General features: G+C 44.8%; 1 protein-coding gene across 3 annotated transcripts; it reads left to right on the forward strand.

Annotated features, from left to right (window-relative positions):
• Positions 1–214: 214 nt before the first annotated feature.
• On the forward strand, positions 215–17,542 carry NFRKB (nuclear factor related to kappaB binding protein). 3 transcript variants are annotated; one of them, XM_042831889.1, is made up of 26 exons: positions 215–299; positions 1,053–1,204; positions 1,447–1,648; positions 1,734–1,861; positions 2,745–2,919; positions 3,123–3,224; positions 3,826–3,899; positions 4,236–4,320; positions 4,788–4,968; positions 5,116–5,224; positions 5,681–5,807; positions 6,607–6,672; positions 7,669–7,748; positions 7,832–7,875; positions 8,279–8,339; positions 8,903–9,077; positions 9,671–9,777; positions 10,079–10,202; positions 10,649–10,728; positions 11,407–11,627; positions 11,723–12,011; positions 12,296–12,514; positions 12,937–13,722; positions 14,464–14,570; positions 15,344–15,479; positions 16,212–17,542. In XM_042831889.1, exons 2-26 carry the CDS (start codon positions 1,070–1,072, stop codon positions 16,335–16,337), a joined length of 3,939 nt encoding a protein of 1,312 aa, XP_042687823.1. In that variant the 5' UTR covers positions 215–299; positions 1,053–1,069; the 3' UTR covers positions 16,338–17,542. The 3 variants fall into 3 exon arrangements, with proteins under 3 accessions (XP_042687823.1, XP_042687824.1, XP_042687825.1); XM_042831890.1 differs by having other exon boundaries at positions 8,282–8,339; XM_042831891.1 differs by lacking the exon at positions 12,296–12,514.
• The last annotated feature ends 561 nt before the right edge of the window (positions 17,543–18,103 follow it).

An 18,103-nucleotide genomic window follows, 5' to 3' on the forward strand; every position in this document is an offset into this window, starting at 1 on the left:
GGGAGAGAAAAAAAATCCTTTCCTGGATGCCGTGGTTCTATGGAGGCTGCCCCCCAGGGCAGCACTGCGCATGCGCAGCAGCTGTGCTTTGGCGCATGCGCCGAGAGCGCCAGGCGCCTTACCACTTCCGGTGCGGCTGCCTTCTGACTTCCGGTTCGGGGGCCGTGAGGGGGCTGAGGGAAGCGGCCGGCGACTCCGGGCCGCGCCTCGGCGGGAGCAGCTCCGGCAGGCCGGGTGCTTACCGGGCGGCGGCTCCCCGGCCTCGCTGCCGGTGGAGGAGCCGTGCGGGTTCCGCTGAGGTGAGGAGGCGGCCTGGGCGCGGGGGAGGCGGCCTCCAGTGCTCGGTGCGGGACAGGCGGCCCGCCGAACCCCCCCGGCGGTGCGTGCTGCAGTGCCCGCGGTCGGGCGCCTGGCGGGGCGGTCGTCTCTGCTCAGCGCCCAACCGCTGTCCTCTGCGTGCCGTGCGATGGGAAGCTCGGGCAGTTCAGTGTGAAATACCCATTTTTGTCCTGTTTTTTTTCTTTTCTTCCCCTTCACTTGCTCTGCGTGCTTCCTCCCCTTCGGCCTCTGCAGAAAGCCAAGGGAGACGAGAGCTGAGCTGCGCAGCTGTTTCCAAGTCCTGTGCGAGGGGAGCAGGGCCCTCCATCAACCCCTGCCTGCCAACAGAGCTTGTGGAAAGCTTGAACTTAGTTTCAGTGTTTCGGGTTTTGTATCAAAGACTCTCCAAAAAGATGAATGTAGTCACTTTATCGTGATGCTTTGCTCCGTATGTGGCAGCTTCTGCACGTAGGAAGCAGTGTGAGGTGATCAGCTGTGCTTGTTGGTGTTACCTGCTCACTGGAAAAGCATTTCTCCATTGGCACAGTGTGTGCTGCAGTTGAACATCCTTTTGTGTTTCCCTCTGGTTGTGTCCCTTGGATTGATGGTGTGATTTGTGTTTAAACAGCTGCTTCGTCAAATGTGACCCCTCAGATGTTGTCAGTGTGGGGCGTAGCTGGTTTGGGAGCTCTGGTACTGGTGGGTGTGCTGAGGGTTTTGCTGCTGTTGTTCAGGAGCTGGAAAGAGAAGAATGGACTCTCTGGATCACATGCTGACAGACCCCTTGGAGCTGGGGCCATGCGGGGACGGAAATGGGGCGCGGATCATGGAGGACTGCCTGCTGGGTACAACCAGAGTCAGTCTGCCCGAGGACCTTCTGGAGGACGTGAGTAGTGCTTTGTGTTTGCCGAGCCTTGACGAACAGCGTGTTTTAACTCCTATTGTGGGGATCACAGAGGAACAGAATTTTCTTGCTACCAATCTCATTTATTTCCTCTACTTCTGTACAGTGTTGTTTTGTTCGGTGTGAGACAGCCTTGTGTTACTTAACCAGAGAAAGCCTTAGGAGCTTAAGCTGCTAAAGTTGCATATGCATTTTTTCTCACTGTTGTTATTTCTCTTCTTTAGCCCGAGATCTTCTTTGAGGTTGTCAGCCTGTCTACGTGGCAGGAGGTGCTGACAGATGCACAGCAAGAACACCTCAAAACGTTCTTGCCTCACTTTCCTGAAAACAACCGCGAGCATCAGAACAAAATCATCTCTGCGTTGTTCAGCGGCGAAAACTTCCGCTTTGGAAACCCACTGCACATTGCCCAGAAACTCTTCCGGGGTCAGTGAGCACAGTAATTGTGGTGTGTTATCAGAGTTAAGTTCTCAGGCCGAAAACTGAAGGAATTTTTACCTCTGTACCACAGATGGGCACTTCAATCCCGAAGTTGTGAAGTACCGGCAGCTGTGTTTGAAGTCACAGTACAAACGCTACCTGAGCTCTCAGCAGCAGTACTTCTACAGGCTGCTCAAGCAGATCCTTGCTTCCCGCAATGTGAGTGTCTTCGGGGTGCAGCCATCGCTTTCTTGTGCTCTGTAACTGGCAGGCTGTCTTTCCAGCAGTGTGCCTTGCTGTCTGTGCATTCGCAATTCTCCAGTCTCCTTTTTCTTCTTTTCCAGTGGCCTGTGTAAAATAAGAATGCTAGAAGTTCTGTTTGCAAAGACGCACGTCAAACTTAGGTTTTAAAATTCTCATAGCTCTGGTCTGTGTAGTGTCCTTTTTGTGCCCACCTCACCCTTGATTTGCTTTTTTTTCACTGTATTTTAACGAGTCAATCTGCTGTGATTTTTCTACATTTGTCACTGTGAAACCAGAAGTTTGCTAACAAAGCCTTACAAACCCACTGCTTCATTGGAAACAGTAGAACAGCTTAGATCTCTAAAGTCTTGTATGGATACTGCTGTCAGCCAACCTGCCAACTGAAATATATCCTTTGTAAATGCTTGCTTATTGTTGCATTAAGCTTAAACATTGAGGTGGGTGAAGAGGGAAGTCTGTATAAAATGCCCCACAGTGAATGTATGTGGGAAATGAACACAGAACCGTGCAGGAGCTGATTTCCTCTGTAGCTCTCACAAGGGAAGTTTTTCATGTTTCATTAGGTGTGCAAACTGCACAGTACATCTCAGACCAGTGGTTTGTGTCCTGAACAGTCCACGTATTGCTGGTCTGTGGTAGTGCAGTGTTTTACGTACCAAGGAAGATGCAGAAATCTCTCACTAGATCTCTTCTTCTTCCCCTCTGCTTGAATGATTGCTTATAATGCTGATTTTAGAACTGCCAGCAAATTGTGATACTTTGCAGTGGTTGCACATAGCTTGACCATTCTCAGAGCTGTAACTGAGATAACTCATACCATGCATATCTTCTCTTCCAGCACTTGCTGGAGCTAGCTAGGAAAGGAGGCCCTGAAATGATCCTGAAGAGAAAGCATTTCTCACCATCGTATGACGCAGAGGAGCGGGAGAAACGAACGCATCGGCGCTACTTGAAGATTCTGAGGGAAGTGAAAGAGGAGTGTGGAGATACTGCTTTGTCTTCTGATGAAGAAGGTAATGCCCTGGGCTGCAGTAAGGATGTGAGTTGTGAATAGAGAAAAAGGCCTTTTATTTTAAAGTGAGGATAACGTATTTGGTAGAGGAATAAGAGGTGAACTCCAGTGTTACTGACTTTGCAAGCACTGAGGAACGGGATTAGCTGTGTTTGGGGCTGATAAGACTTGCAGAAATTTATTTGATTATTTTGTCTATTGAAGATCTAAGCTCCTGGCCCCCGAGCTCTCCTTCACGTTGTCCCAGTCCACCGGTTCCCCTGAGGGTGATACCCACACTGTCAACCATGGACATGAGAACAGCAGGTGAGAAACAACCTCGGTGTTGGGGTATACCAACCTCAATAAGGATTGAGGTGTGAGGATTACTTTGAGAATCCTCTGAGAGCCTGCAATAAATCTGCTGTGAGAATCTGTCGTTTCATGAGAAATCATGTAATACTTCAGTTGTGTAGTCCCCACAGTATCCAAATCTTCTCATGCTTTGTTTTCACTTGAAAAAATAATAGTATTTTAACACAGGATCTGCAGTTTGTTTAATATTGCTGATTTTTTTGTTGTTTTTTTGTCCTTGATGATTGAAGCAGTAGCATGGTACAGTTGTAACTGTTTAGCTGTATGTGGCAAGGGAATTCCTCTGAAGGTTACTGTAAGCAGGGCTGCAGAGCCTTTGGTGCTCACTTCTTTTCACTTCCATACCTGCGTTAGCAGTGAAACCTAATGAACAAAGATAGAAACTGTTGTAACAAACTGGTTGATGAAAAGAGTTTCCAGTTATCAAGGGGTATTTATTTACTGTAAGTTGGAGGTTTTGAGAGTGAGAATGAATAGAAAATTGCATTCTGAGTCTGTAAAGTAACCAAGCAAAACAAGAAAGGCATCTTATCTCTGACTTTTTTCACTGCAGACAGAATAGAACTTGGTGAGAGTGATCTGAAGATGATGCTGAGGAAACACCGCGAGAAGAGAAAATACCAACCTGTAAGAGAACAGGAAATCTTGGGGTCTGACAAGGAGGGCGTGTGGCCACCTTCAGTTCCTACCATCACACGTGTAGTTGTTGATGGATATGTGCACCCCGTGGGCATGGTTACCTGCTTAGAAGTATTCTGTAACTTCCACCGTGTGTTGTTGAGACACAACATTTTCCACTTGGGGATTGAAGACTTCCCTGTTTCTGTTGTAGTGATTCACTTTTTAAGCTGATCCCAGACAGGTTTGAGGTGTTTCACTGTTTGATTATCTTCTGTATCTTTGTTGCTAACACAGCATTTTATCCATTCCTGACTTTCCTTTCTGTCCCCTTGTCCCATGTAGGACCACCCGGACTTGGTGACAGCAGATATTACTCTTGAGGACATTATGACTCGTGTAAATGCTGGCAGGAAAGGTTCCTTAGCAGGTCAGTGGCTGGAAGCAGTGCTTGCCCACTGCATAAACATGGGGTGTTTGTGACTGTGAAATCTAAGGATGGAGGTAGGCTCTGCTGAATGTTGTATTCCTTTGCTCTTTGCATACCTGGCTAGCTGCTGTGGGATTGTAAGTTTGGATTGCACACAGGCAATCCCAGTTTCCATTGAATGTGCTTCCAGCTAATTGGTTTTAAATTAATTTGTATGCCTGCTCTGGGCTGTTACCTTCGCTTTTCTAATTTCATGTATGTTGGCATAGAAACTGGGATTTTCCTGTTGAGGGATAAAAAAAAAAAAGAGAGGTGGGAGTAGGAGGATGGGATGAGCAGATAGTGAATAAGTTTGTTTCATGTGTGGTTTTGAATATATGTTTAATGATGTTGTTATTTTATGGTCCCCACTGAAATATAGTAAGATGCTTTCTTGTTGTTTTTCTTACCTTTTATCATTTCTGAAGCTTTGTTTGACCTTGCAACCTTCAAGAAAAAGGTGAAGGAAAAGGATGACAAAAAGAAGAAAAAGCTGAAGGTCGTTAAGTCAGAGGTGGAAGATTTGGCTGATTCTTTCAGCGGTGCACATGGGATCCCATCACTGTCTCAGGACCATTCCCCCATCCCTCTGTCATCTGTCAAAGAGGAGTAAGTGCTTCTAAATGCCCTGAATGCTTAGTACTGCTTGGAGGATGTTCAGCTCCATATACTCTGTACATGAAGATGGGCTTTGTATGATGTGTGATCTCAAACTCAGGATGCTCACACTCTGCTTGTGTGTTCTTTCATTTGAAGACCACTTGAAGAGATGAAGCCATGCCTTGGAGTCAATGAAATATCTTCCAGCTTCTTCTTCCTTCTGCTGGAGATACTGTTTCTGGAAGGTCCTGCCAGCCTCTCTGTGGTGAGAACCACCCACATGGTTAAGAATCTTTGCAGAAAGTGAAATGAGAGTGCAGAGTTTTTTGTAGCTGTGTAACAGAGATTTTGTCCGGCAGCGTCTTGCTGTAAATCACATCCTGTGTGGTTGCATATTAAAAAATGACAACCCACATCTGTTTGTAACAACTCACATGCATTTAATCACCTGCCTTCGTGAGTCCTTCCATATCTGCTGTTCAGGCCATGATTACATAAATTCTGTGTATTAAGCCTGGTGATGGGGGGGAATTTTTTCCCTATTTTTGCTGTCTGTTTTCTGAAATACCATCTTACAGTTACTTGAAAAAGTCAGGTGATCTTTTTTTGTCAGTATGGAATCTTTTTTTCCCATTAAATGTTTGGCTGTTTTGGTTGCTATTCGAGCATTCATAGCTTAGGTCATTCAATCTTTAACAGAATGCTTGTTTTTTCTTTCCAGCTTGAGGATAAAGTTATAGATTGGCAAACTTCTCCTGCCAGTGCACTGAATACCTGGTTCTCCTTTGCCCCTAATTGGTCTGAACTGGTTTTACCTGCCTTGCAGTATCTGACAGGTGACAGCAGAGGTAAGAATAGCTGTCAGAAATATTAATGGTGCTTGTGCATTTGTTCTAATCCGTGCTGGTTTGTATTATAGCTTCAGTCAGTCTTTAATTCATCAGTGCAGTAAGTCGTTGTATTGCTTACAGTGTTTCTGTAATAGGTTTTAGGTTTCTTTCTTGACTGTGGTAGACTTTGTATGAGGATAGTAGGTAAGACCCAGCTTGATTCAAATGAATGTGAAACTGAAACAGGCTGTTTCTCCTGTTTAAACCGTGTCTGTAAGGCAGCATGTTTGAAGCAGGTGCAAAGAGCTGTGGTTGCCTTTGGAGATAATGACAAATAAATAAGATGCTGCTCTGAGCAATCCACTGGAAACATGAAGTTGGCCCAGCTTTTACTTGGGGCTTGGGCCAGCTAAGCTCCACTTGTTCCTTTTAAACTAATTTATTCTGTGGTGCTGATTTGCTTAGTATTAAGTGGAGGGACAGTGTGGATTGCAGTGGCCTTTCCATGCATGATGGTGATTACTGTGAATCTCAAGTTTGTTTCAACGTGAGCCCATGGATAGCCACCATACAGTAAAGTTCCTGGGATCTCATCTGACAGCTTGGAGCTGACAGGGTTGTTACCCTGTTCTGTTCTTGGGCTTGCACTGTTACTCAGGAGATGCTGACCTTCCCGTTGGGCAGGTGTGCATTTGGAGATGTAAGCACTTGAAATGCTGTCACTGTGAGTCTGACTCAACAGTTTGCATTGCAGCCATAGAACTGCAGGGGTTGTGTTGGTGTGTGATGATTCTGAACTGCACATCTCTCTTTGTAGATGTTCCATCCAGCTTCTCACCTTTCGTTGAATTCAAGGAAAAAACTCAGCAGTGGAAGTTGCTCGGTAATTTGCACTTCTGTATGATTCCTACTGTAGTAAAGATCATTTGTTTTCCCCAGAACTCTTCTATTTTCCTTGTAGCCCAGAGATGAAGTCCAGCAGATCCACAATTTCAGTGGTTGGGCCTTTTGTATTTTGGCTGAGCAGAAATGAGGTTTACATTCAGTACTTTTGCTAGACATTATTTTCAGCAGTAGAAAGAGTAAGTGATCAAAGGCACTGAGCCTTTTTCCTTTATGTTGCTGGCATAGCTGTGTTTGTCACCCTTCAGATCTTTCTGAGCACTTCCATATTTTCCATGCTGTAGAGCATGCTTTCTGGTTATTCAGTCTAATTCTTAATTACAATTATAAATAATTTAAGCTTCTCTGTGAAGCAGGCTGATTTTATTCTCATTTTACAAGCAGGAACCGAAGAGCAAATTAAGAATAAATTTGCCCAGGCTCATATTGTGTGAATTACAGATGCTTTGCATTTTTTACTTCAGCTACTAGGCAGATCTTTCTATTCTCAGCTGTTGTGACCCTTGGTCATATTCACAGGTTTAAACTGGCAAAGTTTTGGAGTCAGGTTGGACTTGGTGATCTTGGAGGTCAACATTAATGATTCTGTTATTCTGTGGTATTCCTCCAGTCCTTCTGCTAGTCTTTGGTGCAGGTTATGTAGACACTTGTTTCTGCTTGGGGTCTTGCTGACTGCGTTTACTTTGGGAAGTGGAGACCAGCTGCACGTGTCAAGTATTGCAAGCAATGTCTTGTCTGCTGTGCTGGGGGTGAAGCATTGTCCTTCATATGAGCACAGGGCATTTATTAGATTGCAGCCCTTTGCTGTGCCTGAGTGTGTTCAAGTAGAGAAACTGGAGCATCTGTGAAGTATGTAAGGTGCCTTGTGATGGTGACACGTGAGGTCAGAAGAGAGCAGGAGGTGACTGGAAACTGTGAGCAGCTGGCTTCGTAACAAATAATTTTCATTTCTTATGTTTCTTGGTTTTTGGACTAGGTTCTTGCCAAGATCATGAGAAGGAATTGGCAGCACTGTTTCAGCTCTGGTTGGAGACCAAGGACCAGACTTTCTTCAAAGTGAGTCAGAAGAAAATGGTCTTTTGGCAGCACAAAGCCTGACTGGGTTGTATCCAACACTGACATTTCTGTTTCTTTGATAGGAAAATGAAGACAGCTCAGATGCCACAATGCCAATTCCTAGAGTGTAAGTGTACAATTCTGCTTTTAAACTTTCACAGTATGTGCTGAAGCTGGGAGGTTTGGTCCTTGTACCTCTAGAGCTGGTTACTTCAAAGGAAAATTTTGCATCATGTGTCTGGAGGGAATTTGTAGTTTATAGATGAAATAACTGGACACTGCAAACCCAAAGAGACCTCTGATCCAACATGTATCCTCGTTACTGGATTGCTTAAAATCCTTGCTTACTTTCAGGTAGACTGTAAAAAATATTTTGTGGTCTCTGCAGGATTATTTATACCAGCATAAGTGCTTTCAGAGCCTTTTCTTTGGTGCCAGAAGAATTTGCAGTGAGGTGGCTAATCCTTTGGGATAGGTTTTGGGAGTACTGTGGGTTTGTTGCTCAAAACTGATGGTGGTCTTTGTTTCAGAAGGACTGACTACGTAGTCCGACCTAGCACTGGTGAGGAGAAACGTGTATTCCAGGAGCAGGTAAAAAGAGAATCTTCCTAAGAGTTGGCCATCGAAGGAAGACAGTTTGTATTTTGAGAATTGTTTGAGAATTGTGTACTCTCCTTCTTATTGAAGTGGGTGTTTCAGCCTCAGATAGAACTTGCTAACAACATATCCTCACTGCTTATTTCAAAAACCCCTATGTTTCCAACGGGTATCAGGTAAATTAATTGACCTGAACTGTGTTTGTTCTACACTGTTGAAGTGTTTAATTAAGGAGCTATCTAGAGAATGATAGTAACTTAGCCTGTATTACAGTGTCAGTTACAAGCCTCAAGACTTTGCTCTGTTTAAGTTCTTTATGGAGAGTGGTGAGGTGCTGGAACAGCTGCCCAGAGAGGCTGTGATGCCCCATCCATTCCTGGAGGTGTTTGAGGCCAGGTTGGATGGGGCCCTGGGCAGCCTGGTTTAGTATTAAATGTGGGGGTTGGTGGCCCTGCTTGTGGCAGGGGGTTGGAGATCCATGATCCTCGAGGTCCCTTCCACCCCAACCATTCTGTGATTTGTATCCTGCTAAATTCACTCCTCTTGTTTCAAAACAGGAGCGTTTCCGTTACAGCCAGCCCCACAAAGCTTTCACCTTCCGTATGCACGGCTTCGAGTCGGTTGTTGGTCCTGTGAAGGGGGTGTTTGACAAGGAAACATCATTAAACAAAGCCCGAGAGCATTCTCTCCTGAGATCAGACAGACCAGCATATGTCACCATCTTGTCCCTCGGTAAGGCGATTGCGTGCTCTGACAGTTGTTTATTTGCTAATTAAAAGGCACATTTGTCCACCCAAACAATGACTTTAGGAATCTACATCGTGAAAGAAAAAGGTGGATGGACTGATAGGACATAAATGAAGAAGAAAAAAATGACCTGAAATAATGGTGATGAAATGGTGGGAGCTGGAGTTGACTACAGGAACAGAAGACAGCTGTGTTTTACTTCTTTTCTGAGAGAAAATGGGAAATGCAGAGGAGAGCTCACAAGGCTGGTGGGAGCTAAGGCTCAGATAACTGGAAGACAAAGAGTAGTGGCTTAAGTGTGCTGTTGTGAAGTTGGGGCATTGTGAAGTTGAGTGCTGGTCCCTGTGTTCATTGCTTCTGGCTCCACACCAGCACAGTCAGTGTACTTTAAAATGATCATTTGTAATCTCTGCTCCTACAGACATCAGGGGCTCTGAGGGATCACTGGGACTAGATTTTGTTGACTGAGAGGGCGTTCAGTGGAGAGGAGAAAGGCATACAGAAACATATCTGCTGAATTATTTGAATACCACTGCTTCTGTAGGACTGGAAGTTTAAGCTGTGATTTTCTACTTCAGTTCGTGATGCTGCTGCTCGGCTTCCTAACGGAGAAGGAACTCGTGCTGAAATTTGTGAGCTGCTTAAAGATTCCCAGTTCCTAGCTCCTGATGTCACAAGTGCTCAAGTAAGTTGAATGTCATCTGGGAAAGAAGACCCAGAGTTTACAACACATCATGCATGCAGCTGCTTACAGAACAGATTCAGAAACAGTCGATTTTTCAGAGCCCTTGGATTTGTTGAAGCTCCATTTAATCCAAGAGGGCAAGCAGCACCCTGCAGTGAACTTCTGCTCCTAGTCATTTCTTGCATTTAGATTGCCAGCGACTTGCTCTGATTTAATGCTGAATGGGTTTGACTTTTCTGCACGTGACCCCCAGCTGCCCCCACAGGGACCTGCTGTAATACAGTGAATTCTGAATTTTCAGGTTAACACTGTTGTTAGTGGGGCTCTGGATCGACTGCATTATGAGAAAGATCCCTGTGTCAAATACGACATTGGGCGCAAGTTGTGGATCTACCTGCACCGGAACAGGAGTGAGGAAGAGTTTGGTAAGCCTGCCTTGGTGGGACTGCCCTGTGCATCCTTACACCACTGAAAATGTCCACATGTTTCACCCTGTTTTTTCAAGAGCATTTGCTGTGCTCTTGAGCTTCTCCATCCTAGTTGAATAATGAACACTAATTCATCAGTCTAGCTTTTTTTCTCTAGTCTTTGCTAATATTTGCCCAGCAGCATACAGTCTTGCAGAGCAGTATGTTAGTATTCTTTGTGCAAGAACTGCAGATGCATGTACATTGACAACTTCAGCACATCTTCATTTCAGCCTTTTGGGCTAATTTTGTTTTGCCTTTTTTTATGTGCTATTACATGTACCTGCGTGGATGTGTGTTGTGTTTCTTGCCTGAAGATGAACTGAGAGGTGGCCACTTTCTTAAGCACATTTGTTTGTGTTCTTTAACTCTTCTTTAACTTTCTTTTTAACTTACACTTGCAGAACGGATCCACCAGGCTCAAGCTGCTGCAGCAAAGGCCAAGAAGGCTCTCCAGCAGAAGCCAAAACCTCCAGCAAAAGTGGTAAATTCCTTTGCACAGATTGGCATGGATTTGTGATTGAGAATGAGATGTGGATTTAACTTAATCTGTAGATTTTGCATCTATTGAGGCTGGTGAAATTTGCCACCTATTCATTTAATTTCCTTTCTGTACACGTATGTGAGAGTTAGTCTGGTACCAGTGCACAGAATGTAAAAGAAAAGAGGGAACTTTGCTTCTCCCCATATTACCCACATTGATCTTGGCAGGAAGGTCAACAGGATTTGTGCTCCTTCTCTCAGAAGTGGTCTCTTTAGATCTTTTGAGATCAATCTGTAGCAGGGCATGTGAAACATGCCTCTTCCTGTGCTGAAGCTGTGAGGATTTGCATGTCTTTCTTTTATTTTTTGGCATTGATACCAAATATCTGTAAAATAGTCACAGCTGGCAAATTAACCAGAGTGGACATCTGACTGTTAGGAATGTTTCTCAGTGCTGAGAGGCACTTCTCCCTTAGAACAGGAACAGCCAAACTGACCAGCCCACTTGTGGCTGCCGCTGAGAAAGGCAGAAAGACAGATGTCTGTGATTTCAGGATTCTGCACCATGGCATCATTTGTAATTTTCTAGTTGTTTAAAGTGCTCAGTCCGTTCTCCTTACAGTGCAACAATGACAACCATTTCTGTAAAAACTTTCAGTTTGACTTGGTTCCTCTGCAGAAATCTAGTAACAAGGAGAGCTCTGTGAAAGCCCTCCCCAGCAGCACGTCAGAGCCCAGTCAGCTGAGCCTTAGTGACTCCAGCATGCCGCCAACTCCCGTGACTCCTGTGACACCAACTGCACCAGCACTACCAGCAACCCCTATTTCACCCCCACCAGTGTCTGTGGTGAGCAAGAGTGTACCTAATGCTGGATCAGAGCCAGCAAAACCCAGCCAAAGGTATGCTCTGCTTCTGTCTTACGCTTGTGAATATTACTGGTTCTTTCTCAGTCATCTACACCTTTGCTGACCTACTGGCTTTATCTTTTCTGTAGCGTTCTTCTGGTTTCATCCCCTACCATGCCACAGCTTGGGACGTTGCTTTCCACAGCCCAGAGTTCACAGACCCAGTCTGGGCAGCAGCCACCTCCCAGCAGGGTGGTAAGTCACACTGCATCGTCAGTATTGCCGCAGGTCCGAGTGGTCAGTGCCCAGTCCAGCCTCCCAGCTGTGTCTCAAGCCCCAGTGGTAACACAGCAGCAGCAGCAGCAGCAGCAGCAGCCTACATCAGTACCTCAGATCCGTGTCCCAGCTACAGCCACGCAAACCAAAGTACTGCCTCAGGTGAGACTGGCTGCTTGGAAATGCTGCAGTTGCTCTGATGTTTGTCTGTGGGTCTCTTTAGTTTGGTGCAGCTGCAGGAACAGAGCATTGTTAACAGCTGTGCACAACTGCTGTTCTGTGCCCCCTTTTTTGTTTCCATTGCCAGTTTATGTGGCAGCATCTGTTTGTGTGTTACACTGAAAAATACAGAATTTGCAAGCTAAGGCATGAGACAAAAGCACTGTGTATTAGTGTGTTAGGGTTGTGTTAGTCTGCTCATAAGCTGCCTCTTTGTTTTGCTGTAGGCTGTGATGACTTTACCAGTAAAAGCTCAAACCAGCCCAGTACAGGTGCAAAGACAAGGAACCTCTGTGGCAGGACAGACAGGCATCACTGTGACAGGACTGTCTGCAGCACCCAGTCCTGCTGTAAAGGCAGTAACCAGCTCTCCAGGCAGTTCTGCTACAAGTACCTCCTCTACCACTGTCATCCAGAATGTAGCTGGCCAGAATATCATCAAGCAGGTGAGAGGGAGGAGAGATGAGAGCGAACTGCATGTCCCAGTTGTTTAACATTTGTCGTGACAGATGTGCATGCAGATGTGAAAAGAAAGTGAGAGGAATAGTTAGCCATCGTGTACCAGTTGATTGACCATGCACTCAGGCAATTGCTGGTTTGCTGTATTTTAGCCCCATTTTCATGTGCAGGTAAAGAATATGTTAGTGCAGGCTCTTTAACTTAGAATCTGCACCTGTTGTTCTTTTTTTCCATTCCTTTTGTGCAACCAAAACTATTTTCAGGAGTGCAGTAAGCACTTAGCATCCTGCTGAAGAGGAAAAGAACACTGAGCAAACATCAACCTGTTGGAAGTTTTACTCTTGTTTTACTGTGCCCTAGACTGTGTTGCAGTTTGATGCAACAAATCTGGTTCTCTGGTCTTTTCCAGGTGGCTATTACAGGGCAGCTTGGCATGAAGACCCAGCCTGGAAGCAGCATCCCACTTACAGCCACCAATTTTCGGATCCAAGGGAAAGATGTGCTGCGCCTGCCCCCCTCCTCAATCACCACAGATGCAAAGGGACAGACTGTGCTGCGAATCACCCCGGACATGATGGCCACCCTGGCCAAATCTCAAGTCACTACTGTCAAACTGACTCAGGACCTCTTCACAGCAGCTGCTGGAAGCAGTGCTAGTGGGAAGGGCATTTCTGCAACATTGCATGTGACATCCAATCCTGTCCAGACTGCTGATTCTCCGGCCAAGACCAGCACGGCCTCATCTTCTTCTTCCAGTCCAGCTGGAAGCACAGTGGTTAAAGTGACTCCTGACTTAAAGACTGCAGAGCCAGCGAGTTCTGCTTTCAGACTGATGCCTGCTCTAGGCATGACTGTGGCGGATCAGAAGAGCAAAGCCATTACTACAGTGGCATCCACTGAGGCCAAGCCAGCTGCTACCATAAGAATCGTCCAAGGGCTGGGGGTGATGCCACCCAAAGCTGGGCAGACGATTGCTGTAGCTGCTCACTCAAAGCAAGTACCTTCTTCTGCAGCAGTGAGCGTGCCTGGCTCAGTCCATACCTCAGCTGTCTCCTTACCAACCGTGAGTGCCACAGTGTCCAAAGCAGTTGCTGTTGCCTCAGGAGCTGCTGGGACTCCCATCACTATAGGCACAGGAGGTACTGCTGTGCGCCAGGTTCCTGTCAGCACCACGGTAGTATCCACATCCCAGGCAGTAAGTAATGCTGAGGTTTTTCTGGAGTTGGCAGAGAAAAGGGAGTGGTGGTTTATTACTGATGGCTTATCTCTAAAAACCTCTTACATCTGCAGAAGGTCAAATTAAGTAGTGTAGAATGTGAGTCCACAACTGATTCTGTGGTGTTGGAATTGCAGCTAAGTATTGAATGGCCAGAATACAGTTAGCTGTGTGTCTTCCAAAAACTCCTTTTGAGACACTGAGTGAAATAAATTGGGTTTATCTGAAGTCCTCACCACTAGATGCAGTTCAGCATCTTGCCTCATGCTTCTGAAACCACCTTTTTTGGAATAGTGTCCCAAGCAGAAGTGCTCTTTACTTGTATAAACATTTTTACCAAGTTACCAGTTTATTGGTTTAATAGCTATTACCAGTGGTTTTAATGCCCAAAGCTGAATGCAATGTAAACTGTATTGTGAAAGTTGAGTAAGTTAATTGACATTACCATAGTTTCATAAGGATAAAAATGATGGTCAAATGCAATGCTCCTTCACAGAGAAATATTGTGGTGCAAAGATGAAAGGGATTTGCAGGATTGGGGCAGCTGTGAAGTGAATCAGTTGGAGGTGAATTTCAATTAGACTGCAGATCACATCAGCAACACTGCTTTGGTTTCTATTCCCAGGATGCTGAAAAGCAAGCTGGATGGCAACTGCCTGTTGTCAAGCAGTTTCTCTGCTGCATTCCCTGTGGCTTCTCATGTATTTTCAACTTCTCTAGGGTAAACTACCAGCCCGAATAACAGTGCCTCTGTCAGTGATCAGCCAGCCAGTGAAAGGCAAGAGCGTGGTGACTGCCCCCATCATCAAGGGCAACCTGGGGGCCAAGTGAGTACCTTCCACCTAGTAGTTTTGTTTAGAAATAGACTGAGGAGGTTCTCTGTGCAGTTAGGTTCCTGGGGATCTAGCAAGCAGAGGATGGTAGAGATTTGAAGTCTGTTGAAAGGACCACTAACAGCAAGAAACTGAATGTGGAGCCTGGCAAAGAATGCAGTTCTTGTTTAGGTGCACTGAGATGTGGATTCTAACAATACAGGGAAGAAAATAATAATATTTGCTTTTAAGCCAACTATAATAGTTTAGTTTATAATAGATTAGTTCTTTGTTTGAGCAAGAATTAACCTGGTGACATACCTAAAATTGTTTGTAATCTGAGGGCATCTCTCTGTCAGAGAAACTAGTGCAGTGTTAACTGCCTCAGTGCAAATCCCTGTGGCGTTCAGGTATTGTTGTCTTTCTGTTTATTCTTCCACGAATTCTGGTAGTATCTCCCTTGGTTCATATTTCAAGGCAGAACATTGTGTGCTCAGCTATTCTCTGCATTCCCTGGGAAGTGTTCAGGTCTGATCAGACTAGCCCAGCAACAAACACGGTCCAGAGTTAGAGGGTTTAGTCCATGTGATAAAGTAATTCTCCCTAACCGTGAGAAACGTTGACATAAACTTTTCACTTGTGTATTTGCCATTGTTGTGAAACAAAAATAATTAAAACCATTAGTAAATTAGCTAAGTCATTTAATCTCCTAGCAACTGAAAAACAATTCATAAAAGACATAGCCTGCTGTACTGTTTATTAACCTTTCAACAATTCTCTTTCCTTAGCATCAGTGGGTTGGGCAGAAATATCATCCTGACTACGATGCCAGCAGGGACAAAACTGATTGCTGGGAACAAACCAGTGAGTTTTCTGACTGCACAGCAACTGCAGCAGCTGCAGCAGCAAGGCCAAGCCACACAGGTAATGGCATGAAGAATGATTCCCTCATTTGCTTTGTGATGACTGAACATCTGCATGAGGACATCTGACAGATACATGGGCTTCCATGAGAAGTGCAGGTGCTCAGCTTGTCTGTATTGAGCACATGCACTGCATCGTTTCCTTTTCCTTCCTTACATCCAGTTATGGTTTTTAAATGTTTTTGAAGTACTGATGGTATAATGAATGGAAAACCAGGAGTCCTGTCATTTCTGGTTGTCTGAAGGATTGTTTCTGTACCCTGACTTCCTATTGCTTTGCTCCTTGGCTTTTGCACGCCTGCATTTCTTGAAGAAATCACACTGTTTCTTTGCGTAACCATTTTGATGTCTGGAAACTTAGTGTTCAGTTTCAGAAAAGTAACCTTCCTTGAGAGCTGCTAATAATAAGTCTTGAGAAGCGAAGCATCCAATGGAGTGAAGTTCTTCCTCAGAAAACTTGTCATAGCAGCTGATATGTCACTTTTTATTCACACTAGGTTTTAGTTCTTCCTGTCTGATCTTGAGATCTCTTGCCACCCTCCCACATGAGTAGTGGATGCAGCGATCTTCTTGTGCCACATTCTGTTTCTGATATGTTTTGGTGTTTGATCTTGTTCACCTAACTGAAATTTTGTCAGCTGCAGAAGCAATCATTTACAGTGTGATGCAGGTGCTGTGTGGCACCAGGTTGTTCTTGACACGAGTTGAATTTTTTTGTTTCCATTTCAAACAGGTGCGAATTCAAACAGTTCCAGCCTCCCATCTGCAGCAGGGAACGGTGTCTGGCTCAACTAAAGCAGTTTCCACTGTCGTCGTGACAACAGCTCCATCTCCAAAACAGTCCCAAGATCAGCTATGAGTACTGGTCTGAAAACCGATGGCTTTCCTGAATCTGTTGTCATCTTCCAAGGTCACCCAGCCACAGTCATGGCGAGGGACTGGACTGGATTCTGTCACGTGCAGCACATGTTACTTGTCCTGCAGTCAGCGTGTGCTGTCGAGGTAGAAATGCCACATCAGAAGATGCTGTACCTCTAAAACAAATGGTTTCAGTCCAGATCTGTAAAGCTAAATTCTGTGGCATTCAGCATTTAAGAGATGTTTTTCTTTCCCATGTTCTCTTCCCATCTGAAGTTCTTTTTACCAAAGGCCATCTGTCATTTCTGTCCATTTTGGTTTATAGACAAAGCAGTTGATCTTGGGTCTTCTTAACCAGGGTATCTTGCTCAGAAGAGACAACTTGTTGGCTTTTCAAAGTCACGAAGAAGGTGCAGCACTTTGGTGGAGTCTAGCTGTCACTGATTTTATGTAGGTGACTTAGGATCATGGCATGAACACCAGATGTTGTTTGTAACATAGCCTGGAAGTAGATCCCTAAAACATTCAATGTACTATTTATGTATAGACTTTTCAAATACCTCTTCCCTATCTCTGAGCTCCAACTTCTTGTTGAATGATACCATTCCATGTCAAATTTCTGTCAAGGCAGTATAAGAGCCCCTGGTCAGGATGATTCTTGATACAAAAAGAGAGACAAAGGAGATACAAACAAGTCAGAGAGATAAAAATGACAAGAAGTCACTGTGAGTCTGTCAACAAATAAGAATATGATGGAAAGTAAAGCATTCACCAGAAGCATTCTCCTTTATTTTTCCTCAACAAATCTTTGTGTCAGTCAGAAAGGACTAGTTTATTTTAAAAGTTGGGAATATGTTTTCAAATATACCCCAACTTCAGTCTCTTGGGCGTGGAAGAAGTATTTTAGCCAGTGATTCGGTTTGGCCTTCAGTTTGGTTTTTATCTTTGGAATTTTAACCCTTTACAAATTTGAGTTTTGCACATATTGGAGAAGAATTCCTTGCTGTCCTGATGTGACCCTGAAGCTTTTCCAGAACAAGGTCACAAGGAGTGTTGAGCTAGAAGAATAAGAATACAGAAAGCCTTACAAATCCCTTTGCCGTCTCCTTTCAGTTTTGTACAGATTGTTGTTTTGTGTACATGATTGTTTAGCTTGCCAAGGGCTAATAGATTGTCCATCTTCCTTTGTGAGATGGTTCCTTCTAACATGGTTCCTCTTGTCTTTTTTTAAAACCTGGTTTGCTCTGAGTTACACACAATTGAATCGAATGTATTACAGAGCCAAGTCTCATCTCTCAGTGCTCTTGAACTCCATGGCAGAAGCCTCAGCTGAAGCTGTGTGTTGCTGTTCAGACTGGCTGCACCTGAGCAGAGCAAACTGTTCTGCTGAGCTTCAGTCAGGTATGTCAGTCTTTCTGTGCAGCAGCTAACCTGCTGTGTGAGTTGGAGGAAATGGGTGTTCATATAAAAAAACTGGCTAGCTGCAAGTATTAAACAATCAGGACACACCAACACACAGAGCAGCTCTTGGATGTGCCACAAGAACAGAACTGGGAGTGATAACAGCTTTCTGAGCACCTGTCCTGCTTTGTCAATTTGTGTACCTCTTGTATGAAGTCTGTCAAACAAGTGGACAGGCACAGGGCTGTGGTCTGGGGGGTGCATGAAGACATTCTGAAGTCCTTCTACAAGCGCTTTTAGTTGTGAAGTTAAACATTAGAAGTGGAAGAGATGACAACTTTCTTCTATTGCTTACATGAAAGTCTC

The sequence above is a fragment of the Centrocercus urophasianus genome, unplaced genomic scaffold (assembly GCF_019232065.1).
Source record: "Centrocercus urophasianus isolate 14NV4802_14NV808 unplaced genomic scaffold, USGS_Curo_1.0 seq_37, whole genome shotgun sequence".
NCBI classification, from domain to species: domain Eukaryota; kingdom Metazoa; phylum Chordata; class Aves; order Galliformes; family Phasianidae; genus Centrocercus; species Centrocercus urophasianus.

What these genes read in the sequence shown, in the direction of transcription:
- NFRKB (XM_042831889.1), top strand. Translation starts at nt 1,070, where the DNA reads ATGGACTCTCTGGATCACATGCTGACAGACCCCTTGGAGCTGGGGCCA. An exon ending in CAGGAGTGAGGAAGAGTTTG is followed by an intron (nt 10,203 to 10,648) that starts GTAAGCCTGCCT and finishes TTACACTTGCAG; the next exon opens with AACGGATCCACCAGGCTCAA. An exon ending in AGCAAGGCCAAGCCACACAG is followed by an intron (nt 15,480 to 16,211) that starts GTAATGGCATGA and finishes CATTTCAAACAG; the next exon opens with GTGCGAATTCAAACAGTTCC.